At 48.8% G+C, this 14,025-nt stretch overlaps 1 protein-coding gene across 1 annotated transcript in view; it reads right to left on the bottom strand.

Annotated features, from left to right (window-relative positions):
* Window positions 1–14,025, bottom strand: part of GPR179 (G protein-coupled receptor 179) — a 47,602-nt gene that overhangs the window by 19,932 nt on the left and 13,645 nt on the right. The window contains exons 3-4 of the mRNA XM_081166006.1: window positions 1,962–2,064; window positions 1,028–1,239 (exon numbers count right to left, since the gene is read on the bottom strand). Of these exons, the coding sequence (XP_081022132.1) occupies window positions 1,028–1,239; window positions 1,962–2,064 (315 nt within the window). The remainder of the gene's footprint in view (window positions 1–1,027; window positions 1,240–1,961; window positions 2,065–14,025) is intronic.

A 14,025-nucleotide genomic window follows, 5' to 3' on the forward strand; every position in this document is an offset into this window, starting at 1 on the left:
TGTGTTTAGTTTGTTGGAAAGCCACCCAAAGTGGCTGGATGTCAGGCTCCAGGGGCTTGGCTCCCCCCCCCCCAACTGTTGATAAGCAGGACAAAGCAAAAAGAGCCCCTTTTGCTGATCACAGCAAAAGAACAATGCATCCATTCTCAGAGTGAAGGTGCTCCTATTTAAGCTTCCCTCCTACTCCCCCCCAAGTTGTCTCCATCACTTCCCACTTCTTGCAACCTGCTCTCATGACCACTGAGCCTTCTGCGTAGCAACCCTATCAGCTCTGCTTGCCCTTGGAGAGAGAGGCTGGATACTTTCCAGCAAAGGGGAGTCAGTTATCTCTCTCTCTCCCTGTTCTGCTTCTCCTAGCTGTTCCCCACTCAGCTCTGCCCAGCTGTTGCTTTCCGAACTATGTCCCTCTACAAACCAAGTCTCTAAATCTATACTGCTCCATTGTTCCTGGACAGCTTCAGGATCCTGGTCAGGAGTAGGAAGAGGGGGAGGCTCCCACCATTCCTCATCAGAGCTGCAATCCTCAGTCTGGTCTCTGACACGGGGGCAACCCAGTCAGATGGGTGGCATATAATTTATTATTATTATTACAGTGGTACCTCAGGTTACAAACACCTCAGGTTACAAACACTTCGGGTTACAGACTCCACTAACCCGGAAGTAGTACTTCGGGTTGACAACTTTACCTCATGATGGGAACAGAAATCGTGCAGCAGCAGCAGGAGGCCCCATTAGCTAAAGTGGTACCTCAGCTTAATAATGGTTTCAGGTTAAGGACGGACCTCCGGAACGAATTAAGTTCGTAACCAGAGGTACCACTGTAATAATAATAATAATAATAATAATAATAATAATAATAATTATTATTATTATTATTATTATTATTATTATTATTATTATTATTATTTTATTTTATGGCAAAGTAAGCCAGCGACAGCTAATGCTTTGGCCCCTCTCCTATTCCTGTCCAGGGCCTCTTTAAGTGCAAATGCAGCTAGTTCTTCCCACTGGCCATTCCTACCCTTACCTTGCTCTTCCGGAAGTGGTAGGAGACCAGCATGCTGAAGAAAACAGCCAGCATGCAGAAGGCCTGGAATGCCAAGACGGCAGCCCGCAAGGACCAATCTTCCTGGATCAGACAAGGCGTGCTATCCGTGCAGGTCGTACATCCTTCGCGGCACGGGAGGCACTCCAGCAAGCTCTCGGAATCCGTCGCTCCATACCGGGAAGCACTTTCTCCTGCAGGCAGGGAGAATGAATTACAAAAGGAAGCGTGTTAAAAAATAGTGGTTTGGAAGGCTCCCAGGAGGAAAAGCAACCATGAGTTCTATAATACTTGGGTGTGGGGGGAGAGAGATTGGAAATCTAGAAAATGAAAAAAAAAGTCTATCTAGGAGATAAGGACGGAAAACAGTGGCAGAGAATCTCTCGTCCTTCCTGGACGGGAAGGAAAAGTAATGAGTATCTGATGTCTGGACTGAACATTGAGAAAACATCAGCAGGGTGAGGAATACCGTAAATGGATATCGCCCTGGATTGGACTATTGTGAGGAATACTTGCTGGCACAACTGACAAATAGATAGTTGGCAGTCACCTGTATCTATCTATCTTTCTCTTCCTACTCTGTTCTTATTCTTATCTTTCTCTCTCTCTCTGCATTCTGTTATCATGCCTATTATTATTTTATCTTACTGTATTTGGGTAAGAATTGAGTGCAGATGAAGGGGATGTACAGTTTGAAGAAGCCTGTGTGAGAAACAGGGAAAGGGAGATCTCTCAGCCTAAGACACTGGGAGGAGAGAGGAATGTGGCAGCCAGACTGGTGACTAGGAGTGGCCGCCAAGACCATATAACAGCGGTCCTGACAGACATACATTGGCTCCTAGTACATTTCCAAACACAATTCAGAGTTTTGCAAGAAGAAGCGTTCACGAAAAGCCATATAAGTGCTGCTACCTACCATTATTAGATGATGAGAAAGTTCTGCTTGCCCTGTAGAAACCTGGTTTGCACTGACAAAGGTATTTTCCAAGAACGAAACCCTTGTTTTCCTGCGGGATGCACTGAAAGATGGAATGCAGAATTGTGAGTTAATATCCCTCCCTCTCTCTCTCTCTCTCTCTCTCTCTCTCTCTCCACATCAGTTTTCAGAGGGGGAAAGTCATGAAAATTCTTCAGCCTTTTCCGACAAATTTATCCCAATGTACACATATCTCTATGCATTTTTGCCTGATATAGACTACTACTACTACTACTACTTCTTCTTCTTCTTCTTCTTCTTCTTCTTCTTCTTCTTCTTCTTCTTCTTCTTCTTCTTGCAAAGCAATGTCCCCTAATATAATGCACTTTTACATGTCACTGTCACTAACGTATGCACACTTTACCATAGTATATGTATTTTTATACACATTACTTGACTGGACAACTGCATTTCATAAGAGTGAATTGGGAAGAAGGCTATGCTTGTGGTTTGTGCATTATATCAGTGAAGTAGGTAGGTTTGCCTTCAAATATGAACGGAATTTAATTTCTCCCTCCTCTCTAGTGATCATTGCAATACCTCTATCCGAGGGTAGCCTTAAAATATTAAGACAGAGGAGAATAGGTAAGCTACTTTAAACTGAGTCAAACCATTGCTCAATCTAGCTCAGTGTTTCCCAAACTTGGGTCTCCATCTGTTTTCCGACTACATTTCCCATCATCCCTGGCCCTGCTAGCTAGGGATGATGGGAGTTGTAGTCCAAAATCAGCTGGAGACCCAAGTTTGGGAAACACAGACTAGCTCAATTTTGTCTACCTGGAGATGTTGGGGATTGAACCAGCTGTGGTAGAAGGTCTTGAAAAGCAGACCTTCTACCGCTGAACTACATCTCTTCCCCAAAGCCCCAGATTTGTCCTTCTTTATAATCCAGGAGACCTCCTCTTAACCTCTCGTCAGATTAAGTTAGAGATAAGTGAATTGAGCCTCATCCAAGGCACTCCTTTTTTCCGCCACCCACAACTCCTTCTGGCTACTCTGCTGGTGTTGACATGCCACCCCACCTCTTCTGGACACCAGTGGTTAAACATTTAAGCATAATAATAGCCAAATGCTGAATGGCCAAATCCCCTTTCCCTAAAACCTAAATGGATCACTAATGCCGCAAAGCGCACACTAATCCCTTGGGAATCAGAACGCAGCCAAAAGGACACGGCAAATGTGACCAACAAACGAGCTCCCACAGGGGCAAGCCTCCTAGGGCTTTTGACGCCAAAAGGACCCAGAAACCCCTTAAACCCCACACAGCAGGAGAAGATACGCTAATTCAGGAAGTGGGGCAGTGTGGCGGAAAGAAGGAAGGTGCAGAGAGAGGTAGAGAGACAGAACCATCTCTGTGTTCGTGGACTCTGTGAAATTCCTGCATTTGCAAACGGACCTTTTCCTGTCACTAGTTTCTAAATCAAGTTTCAGACATTGGAGCGTGATAAAGCCATGGGAAAGAAGGAGACAGGCTGATGTTGAAACAGAGCTTCGCACATATTGGGAAGTTTTGTACAGTGGTGCCTTGGGTTAAGAACTTAATTCGTTCCGGAGGTCCGTTCTTAACCTGAAACTGTTCTTAACCTGAAGCACCACTTTAGCTAATGGGGCCTCCCGCCGCCACTGCACAATTTCTGTTCTCATCCTGAAGCAAAGTTCTTAACCCGAGGTACTATTTCTGGGTTAGCGGAGTCTGTAACCTGAAGTGTCTGTAACCTGAAGCGTATGTAACCTGAGGTACCACTGTATTTTGGGATTTTGAGCGTTTATCTTTTTTTAAAAAAAGAACAACCGAAAAACCAAAACAAAACCCTTATGCATTGCGGGTCGTTTGTAAAAGCAAAAATAGAGTTGTGTCCAGTGTGAAAATGAATCGCAAGCCGCAAGCAATTCTATGCCACCACAGAGAGAACACTAACCTGGAGGTGTGGGGATACAATTTCTGGTTGGGGGCAAAGCTTAGTTTGGAGCGCACAGGCCCTGATTCCTTATTCAGCTTCATCTATTTGGGTGACTATTTACATGGGTGCAACAGCCTGACAATGTCTTCTGCGCCAAGTGTTAGGCAGGATGTGCTTCTATGCCATCTTGGAAGGGACGCTGTTTTGGAGGAGTGCGTACATGTTTTGGGGTGTTCCAAAGCTTACTTTGATGCATTCAGGCCCCAGTTTTTATTATCGGTTATTTTTTGCAGGGAGGCATCGGACTTTGGCAGCGCCTTGTGTCCAAACGCAGCCCCAGTGGCGTAGCGTGGGTTGTCAGCACCCGGGGCAAGGCAAGTAATTTGCGCCCCTAACCCGTGGATTTGCGCCCCCTAACCCTAATCCCCAGATGTTGCGCCCGGTGCGGCCGCCCCCCTGCACCCCCACGCTACGCCACTGTGCAGCCTCATACTCTCTAGGATACAACTAATGATACAACTCTCAGTTGTATCATTAAGGATACTGTGTGAAGCATACCCCTAGTTCCTTACTTGTAATTATCACCTGAGGACATAAAGCATTAAATTGTGTAAAATCATCAGTTTTGCCTGCAGAAAATCGTTGTGTATCTTCAGCATTCCCCTAGTCCTGGAGCTACGTATATGGGGTAGCCCAAATCGTATTTTGGGGTGTAGGGGCATATGAATCCTTATTAAATTTGCCGACTTTCCAACTTGTGCAGATAGGAACCAAGTATTAGCAACCATATCGCTTCTACACATCATGGCTTCCCCCAAAGAATTCTGGGAACTGTAGTTTGTTAAGGGTATTGAGTGTTGTTAGTTGTCGCTCCCTGAGCTACATTTCCTTGAGTGGCTTAACAGCCAAGGCCTTTTCCTAGGGGTCTCTGATAACTGTACCTCTCTGAGGTCATACAAGCAGTTGTTATTGCACACTTTCCGGAGCATTTTCCTGTCACTTTCCTTATTGCAAAATAAGGAAAGTGACTTTTTTCAAACCCCCGACTTTTTTAAGGTTTATTTTTTCAACCCCCCCGACTTTTTTAAGGAGGTTTATTCAGCAAGAGTGCCAAGCTTTGCAACCTAAATTTGCCAGTGTGTGTGATTGAATCCCACTGGAAAATAGTGACAGCTTTGGGAGTGCCCCTACAGTCTACAGTATGATCTTTCTAACATCTATGTAGACAGGCCTAAGTGCTAAAGAAGAGGAGTTGTGATGGCCTGGGAATGGGATTCAGAGGTTGAACCTGAGGAATCCCAGCCTGCACAGGAGTCCCCGCCTCCGGGACCAGCTGAGCCGGGGCTGGGGCTTGAGCCTAAGGGTCCTCACCTGTGCCGGATCCTCAGGAGCAGACACCAGCTGAATCTGCTCTGGCTCCGGAGGTGATTGAGGACCCATTGCCTGCAGGTGCTCCACTCTCAGCTCCGTCAAGGGAAGGTGAGGTTGCCTCTGGGTCCAGTAACCCTCCAGCCTCTCCTGAGCTGCAGAGGCTCAGGGCAGAGAGGCGGAGGGAACTAAGTTCTCGCAGGAGGAGTGCTCGCCTCCAGGCCAGGAGAGGCAAATCACCTGTGGACCGGGATTGCCCTATGCTTCGGGGCAGATAAAAGCCAGCCCTCCCAGTCCCAGGTTGCGGGAGCAACATTGCTGGTAACCTGTTCCTGCCCACACCCTGTCCTGCTCTTCTGCCAGAGTTCCTGACCCCACCCGACTCCTTGCCTTGGACCCCGCTTCAGCCTTGACGGACAGCCTCCATACCACACCCTCAACCATGGACTGGACTCTGACCACGCCGCACGGTAACCCCCCGGGACCAGCACAGGAAAAAAGCGATCACAGTAAGAGGAGTGTAAGATGAATTTAGTAAAGGCATTATAGAACTATTGAGTGCTGATTTCCTTGTGTGGCAATGTACAGCGGGGGGCAGGGAGGGATCAATTGCTTGGTCAATGCATACATCTTGTTGAATTCACTGAGTGATGCAGAGAGACAGCATCGCTTGAGGCAGGCAGCAATGGCAAGGGAGTAGGAATGCTGCAAATATCCATGATTTTCTGCTCTGAAAACTATATATTTCCCATTTCCAGCAAAGTGTCCTGGCAGTCGGTTTAAGCAACACGAATTTCTGGTCTGTATGGTGGAAATCACAAATCCACTTTCGCAAGACCCAAGCAGCAATGGGAACGTCTATAGTGATAGAAGGCAGGTTTTGCATATAGCTGGAGGGCGGAAGAGGCCCAGACCAAATAAACAAGCAAAATGGTACTGGAAGTGTGGACCCTGTAAAGAAAAGCATATCGCAGTGTTTCCCAACCGGTGTTCCGCGGCACACCAGTGTGCCGTGAGAAGTTGGCTGGTGTGCCGTGGGAGGGAGGCGGGCGAGTCGGGCGGTGAGAGGCGGCGGCGGCGAGGATCCGCGTCGAGCCGGGGGTGGCTCCGCGGTGGTGGTGCCGAGGTTTCTCTCTCCATTCTCCCCTCACACACACACACAGGAAATAACACAGGATCAGCTGACAGGACCCAGCCAATGGGGCGGCGGCGGGGCAGCACGTGCAAAAGGGAGGAGCGCGAGACAGCGGACGAGGAGGAGGCCGGCATGTCCGGGCAGCAGCAGCAACAACAGCAGCAGCAACTCCCGGCGACGGCTCCTCAAGCCCCGGGCAACCCTACTCCCTCACCGGCCTCGGCCGCCCTCCTGCTCCACCCGCCGCCGCCTCCCCCGCCGCCGCCGGCCACCTCGGCCCCGCCGCCGCCCCCTCCTCCGCCCGCTATCGCCGCCACCACCACAACAGCCGCCGCCGCCTCAGCTGCCGCCGTCCCTCAGTCCCTCGCTTTGCTGCCTCCTCCCCCCCCACCCCCAAAGCTTGGAGGTTCCCCGGCAAGGGGGAGGGAAAAAAATTGAAAACTTTCACTTTCGTGCGTCCCTCCCGGCGTGACGCTGCGCGCTGACGTCACGGGGCTGTAATGGTGGTGTGCCGCGAGATTTTTTTCTTCAAACAAGTGTGCCTTTGCCCAAAAAAGGTTGGGAAACACTGGCATATCGTATTGATTGCCTAAATCGGGACGCGGGTGGCGCTGTGGGTTAAACCATGGAGCCTAGGATTTACCGATCAGAACATTGGCGGTTCGAATCCCCGCGACTGGGTGAGCTCCCGTTGCTCGGTCCCAGCTCCTGCCCACCTAGCAGTTCAAAAGCACGTCAAAGTGCAAGTAGATAAATAGGTACCTCTCTGGAGGGAAGGTAAACGGTGTTTCCATGCGCTGCTCTGGTTCGCCAGAAGCGGCTTAGTCATGCTGGCCACATGATCTGGAAGCTGTACGCCGGCTCCCTCGGCCAATAAAGCGAGATGAGCGCCGCAACCCCAAAGTCGGCCACGACTGGACCGAATGGTCAAGGGTCCCTTTACCTTTACCTTTATTGATTGCCTAAAACAAGATGCGTCACCATGGCACGTGAACCCAAGTGAAAGTCGCACCTCTGTGGCAAGCAGTCATTGGACTAAGGGGACTAGGCTGGTCCCCTAAATGTTCCCTTGGTACCTCCTTCCCAAAGCACGGGAAACTTCTGCCCAACTTAGGGAGGGAGGTGCAAGGCTCCGATGGGTCCAAGATCCATTCTGCCATCTTCCCAAAGCCCACCCGGTTTTCAGAAGTAGGCAGGAGGGCTTTGGCATCCTGTCAGAGCCCTGGCAACACTTTCGCAAAGCCTGGGAAGCTTCTGACCGGCTTAGGGATGGAGCCTCGATGCTCAGTGTGAGGCGTCAGGACGTCACAATGTCACACGAATGATATCACCCCTACTCGCAAGCCGGCACCTCTGGCCCTAACTGTTTCCCTATGAAAAATTTCCCTGCACGCCACCATTGCACCTCTTGACCCAGGAGCTGCTTCTCCTGTCCCAGATTTGCAAGAAAGGGCTGCTTGTTTGGAGGTTCTAGCAGGGGAGTGCAGCTATCGTATACCCTTGACCAAAGAATGGTACACTCCTTCTATCTGGGATGGTTGAGCGCGCAGCTTCGGGAGGGACGCACATGGAGCGGTGAGGGAGGGAGGGGACACCTGCCTAGCCAGCCAGATCAGCTGAATCAACCCTGGCGATCAATGGGGTGACAGATGTCGCAGCCAGATCGCCCTCACATCCTTTGGGGAAGATTCTCAGGCAGGGTGGAAGGAGAAAGAACTTGCCCATGTGAAGACCACCAAGTGGAAACCCTTACACATATGGTTCTTAATTGTAAACTATATGCTGATCTCCGCCAGCAATTTCTACATCAACTCTGTATCCCCAAATGGAAACCAGAGTTGGAGGTCGTACATTTTCTATTACTGGGGAATGATCAGGAGCTCACCAAGTTATCTCTATTTGGTTTTTTGTCGTTGAAATACACTGCAGACGTCTGATCTCCCTGGAGACGTAGAGATGTGACCATAGACTGCTCTGCCTCTTTTAGCAAATGTTTTGTGCCACTGGGGAAGTGGTAATTCTGTATTGATTTGTTTTGGATGTTTGTATGTGATGCCAATAAAAGGTTTGATGATGATGAAGAAAGGGCTGCGGCTTCTCAATGGTGAAGGCACCCTGCACATGCTCAGAGGACTCATGTTGCCTCTTAAGCTGAAGTTCAGTAGCCTTTCAAGGCACAATTCAAGCAGAGATGCAAAGAGTTAGAGCGGCTAATGCAAGGCTCCGATGAGCATCAGGGGTGCCAGCTTGGATAAAATATTGGGTGGCAGGTAAGCCCCGCATAATCAATCACATGGCATGGTGCATTTGAATGGCAATGCCCATTAACTTGGGGGGGGGTCCTGGCCCCCTCAAATATTTTACTGGGGGGTCCGAAGACCCCTTGACCGCTAGGAGTTGGCGCCTATGATGAGGATGGGATTGAGGTGGGATTTGAAGTAGGAATGGGGCAGAGGTCCACTTCAACTGCAATCCTGCTTGTACACTGAGATTCAGCTCAGGGTGGAAATATTTCTGTTATGGCCTCAGGACCTGCCTTATTCTGACAGGTTGCAGGCCCATTTCAGGGTATAGAAAGCACAAGCAAATAACAATGAATGCTCAAAACAAAGTGTGTGTGTGTACATATATGTGCATATATACATATGTGTATGACTGTATGTATACTGTATATACACATGTGTGCACACTGTGTACACACACTGTATATACACATGCACACACACTCTTTACAGAGGCATTTGATGGCTCAAAGAAACAGTTCTTGGCAACCCAGAGATCCCTGGTTGAGACGATACTATCAACTGCTTTCTAATGTTTTTATAATGTTAACTGGCTTTGGAATATTATGATTAACATTTATGTCCATAGCACCATAGCACTATAAATATATATGGCTCTGTGCTTTTTTTTGTTTAATCTACTCTGAAGGGTGTACAGTCTAAAACGATGAATAAACAATACAATAAAATCAATGGTTTCAAATGCACAACTCACAAGCCAACATTTTAACTGTTTTTATTAGGCTTTCTAAAAAAAATCAAGAATTGTTTCTTGACATGTTTGCTGCCCTGGGCTCCTTCAGGAGGAAGGGTAGCATATAAATTTAATGAATAAATAAAGACGACACAATCGAACCTCTGGGCAAACTTTGTGCCAGAAAATCAGGATGAACGTTCAATAAACAGGTCAGGGCCCCTTAGGCTTCACGATCCATTTTGGAATCTGTGATGGGGTGAAATTTCATCCACTCAGCTCCCTGACCAAAAATGTTGTCCTAATTTGTCTGAGGAACAGATTGTGGGAGCCTGTTCTTCTAGGAATTCAGGGTAGTGCTAGCAAGCATAAGGCGCAAGGAAATGGGGGAAGGGGCAAAAGAGGCCAGGGAGCAGATGAAAAATGTGGGGTGGGGGAGGAAACGAGAGGTGGGGAGCCTGCGTTTGGGGACGGAGTGGCTAGATGGGAGGGACGCCTGGGCTCTCACAGATTGCGGAGTCAGAAGCGCCCGAGGAAGAAGATATTTAAAGGGCTCCCATGGTTCAAAAGAAATGATTTAATTACACACACATAATGATCAGCGTGTGTCGCTGGTATTTACCCAGCATGAGAAAAGGAGGATGGAACGGAAATCAGCCAAAGATAGATGCGAGCTGTTAATTAACAATGTTGGACCGTGTTTCCTCTCTCTCTCTCTCTCTCTTAAGAAAGGAAGAATGAAAAGGCCTTGCTAAATCAGAAGTGGAAGGATGCAAAAGAGAAGGGTCTGGGTTTTGTACATTCCAGGTGCTGTGGGTGAAGCCGGCCCTACCGTTGGACGAGGCGCAACGGCTGCCTTAAGTGGCGCTTTTGGGGTGCTGTCAAGAGAGCCAGGCTGATCTAAGCCAGGGGCCCAACACACTTGAGAAGCGGTTTGGATGTGGGATTCATAGCCACCAGATCCGTTGATGGTCCCTTGCTCAGGTGGTTTAGAAAAAGGGATGGACAAATCCATGAAGCAGCACTGGGGAACCTTTGGTCCCCCAGTTGTCGCTGAATTACAACTCCCATCAGCTCTAAACAAGCGTGGCCTATGACTAGAGATGATGGGAGTTACAGTTCTTCAACCTCTGGAATGTGATAGGATCCCTACACCTAGTCTAGAATCCTTCCCTCCTTTTCTAGGGGGCTCCAGATAAAATTGTCCTATCCTCACGCAGTAGGGGAGCTATCGGTAGAGTCAGGGGAATACTGAGGGTTGTAGAAGTACAAAATATATCCATTGGAAAAAAATAAAAATACCAGAAAGGGAGAGGAAACTAAAAACAACAACAGTCCTATAAGGACTGAGCATGTTTGGCGACCACAGAATGCAAACTGACTGCTGGGGGCGGGAAGAAAACAATACTGGCAGGTGAAGGGATGGAATGGAGTATCCTGAACAGGAGCATTTCACACTGCAACATTTTGCTGCAGGTCCCAATTAGCCATGTTCACAGAGTAGAACCTCCGAATACCAGGGGTGCCAGGGACAAACAACTGGGGAGGACCTCTGCCCTCATGCCCTGCTAATGACATAATAAAAATCATGCCAGTATTTATCATGCCAGGAATCACAGGTAAAATGAACAAAGTTATACGACACTTCGGCCTCTCTCTCTCTTTCTCTCTCTCTCTCTCTCTCTTTCTCTCTCTCTCTGTGATTTTACTGCCCAAAAACAAGAGACAGAGGTGTTGATAGATAAATTTAGTGTCAATAAAGAATAATTTCTCCCATGCTGAACTGAAGGCTGTAAGCTGCCCAGGTGATCCTTTGTGTGATGGGCTTACACACTGCTCCCCCCCTAAAAAAATGTTTAGGGGTACTCTCATTTTCCTACTCATATTGAAATAAAAAGGTAAAGGTAAAGGACCCCTGACAGTTAGGTCCAGTCGCAGATGACTCTGGGGTTGCAGCGTTCATCTCGCTTTACAGGCCGAGGGAGCCGGCATTTGTCCGCAGACAGTTTTTCCAGGTCATGTGGCCAGCATGACTAAGCTGCTTTTGGTGCAAGGGAACACCGAAACCAGAGCAGCACACAGAAATGCCATTTACCTTCCTGCCACCGCAGTACCTATTTATCTACTTGCACTTTTTGGCATGCTTTCGAACTGCTAGGTTGGCAGGAGCTGGGACTGAGCAACGGGAGCTCACCCCGTCACAGGGATTTGAACTGCTGACCTTCTGAACGGCAAGCCCAAGAGGTTCAGTGATTTAGACCAGTGTTTCCCAACCTTTTTTGGGCAAAGGCACACTTGTTTGATGAAAAAAATCTCGAGGCACACCACCATTACAGCCCCGTGACGTCAGCGCGCAGCGTCACGCCGGGAGGGACGCACGAAAGTGTAAGTTTCAATTTTTCCCCCTCCCCCTTGCCGGGGAACCTCCAAGCTTTGGGGGGGGGGAGGAGGCAGCAAAGCGAGGCAGGAAGGAGAGCGCGGCTTGGCTGGGTGAGCTTTGGCAGGGGCAGGGAATGAGAGCCGCGAGGCGGGCGCTGTGGACTGAGGCGCTGCCCGCCGAGCTCGCAGGCAGCCAGGCAGGCAGACGGCGAGAGCCCCGCGCTGGGCGGCCTCTCCTCGCCGCCGCCGCCCCGCCTCTCGCCGCCCGACTCGCCCGCCTCCCTCCAGGCAACATCTCGCGGCACACCAGGCAACATCTCACGGCACACTAGTGTGCTGCGGAACAGTGGTTGGGAAACACTGATTTAGACCACAGCGCCACCTGCGTCCCATTTCATATTGAAATACTGCCCCTCAATGAGGCCAAACCTAGATTCACAAAATGTCTAGGGGTATGCGTCTCCCTGCATCCCCCCAGAAATAAAACACTGGGCTTATATAAAGGGAATATGTCATGGAAAGTTCTGCTGTGGAAATATTAACCATTAACGCCTGGGTTTTGTATTGCTGACATTAATCCCACCTGTTTTCAGCTTAGAACATTCAGTTCACGTTCATTTGCAATGTAAAACAAACAGCAAATTTCACCAAAATTCCAATAAAGTCAAACATTTGGTGAAGTTTTAGAAGCGGCCAGAGGCATCATTACGTATTAAGAATGACTACAGCCAATAACTCTGGGCTCAAAACGTTATCTACCTTTCAAAACTAGTGGGGTGGCCTTAAGATTAAACTGTATACGCAAGTTGCCCAAAAGAATTAAGTTATGGTTAAGGAACATGTCTCCTTACATATGGAAAGTAATCTGATAGGGAACCCTATGATAAGTTCCTACTCAGATCCCAAGGAGGAGCCTGAGGAACAAGACAGGTTGGTTGTCATGGCACCAGGAAAAACTCCTCAAGAGCCACTTGGTCTGTCAAGGGCTGGAGGTGAGCTGAGACCTTTCTCTTGTTTAAAGTGGTTTTTCAAAGTTTCATTCTCCAACTGCAGCCAATCAGAAACCAGGCCTTGGTTTCTGAACGTTTTGAAAGTTGAACGGACTTCTGAAATGGATTCCGTTCAACTTCCAAGGTACCACTGTATATGCAAAGGCAGTATTTATCTTCAGGTGAGAAGATCAGTACACTGCTGTTCTGCACCACTGTAACAAGCTGAAGGTATAGTGTACACCAGGGGTAAGCAACCTAAGGCCTGGGGGCCAGATGCGGCCCAATCGCCTTCTCAATCCGGCCCGCGGACGGTCTGGGAATCAGCATGATTTTACATGAGTAGAATGTGTCCTTTTATTTAAAATACTTCTCTGGGTTATTTGTGGGGCATAGGAATTCGTTCTCCCCCCCCCCCAAAAAAAATAGTCCGGCCCCCCACATGGTCTGAGGGACAGTGGACCGGCCCATGGCTGAAAAAGGTTGCTGACCCCTGGTGTACATTATGCACAAAGGACCAAAGGCTCCTTTCCCATCATTTATTCTGCTGCTTCTTTTCATGGGGACAGAGGAATCTGCCTTACACTGAGTCAGACAATGGGTCCATGCAGCTTCAGGACTGCATACTACACTGGTCTTCAACTGGTAAATGTCTTTGGCTGGTGGGTCACAGCCTGATCCAAGGTGGGCTGCAACAGGAGCACTAAATTAAGTAGCAGGTCACCCAAATGTATGTTTGGGTTAAATGTGGGCCCTGGGCCTGAACAGCTTGGAGATGTCTGGTCTATACTGACTAGCAACAGCAGGATTTCAGACTGGAGACATTCACAGCCAACTAGAGATGTGTGTGGGCATGTTTTGAACCCAGAACCACCACTGAGTGCTGCGCCACTGAGCCGTGGTCTCTGAAGAGCTGTGCAAGGAACTGCAACCCTGCCTCTTGACTACCAGTGGCCCTTTTCCTTTTCTATTTTTGCCTTTGCCACAAATATGTCTTGCCTGAATCAAAACTTGACTAATTTTACATCCTGCTGCAAACATTGCCAGGCAGCTGATTCCACTCTGCACCCCCTCAAAGCTTTCCCGGTACCCCTGCTTCCTTGCACCAACTGGTCCGCACGCCTGGGAGACCTCCCAAGCTGGTTCCTGTCACACAGCTCCCGATTTGTAGCACACACAGACCACCACCACCACGAGAACAACAAACCATCCTGTCCCTGCTCATTGTAGGCTTCGTGCCCAGTGTTCATCGCAGC

Source organism: Podarcis bocagei, assembly GCF_964188305.1.
Source record: "Podarcis bocagei genome assembly, chromosome: 13".
NCBI lineage: Eukaryota > Metazoa > Chordata > Lepidosauria > Squamata > Lacertidae > Podarcis > Podarcis bocagei.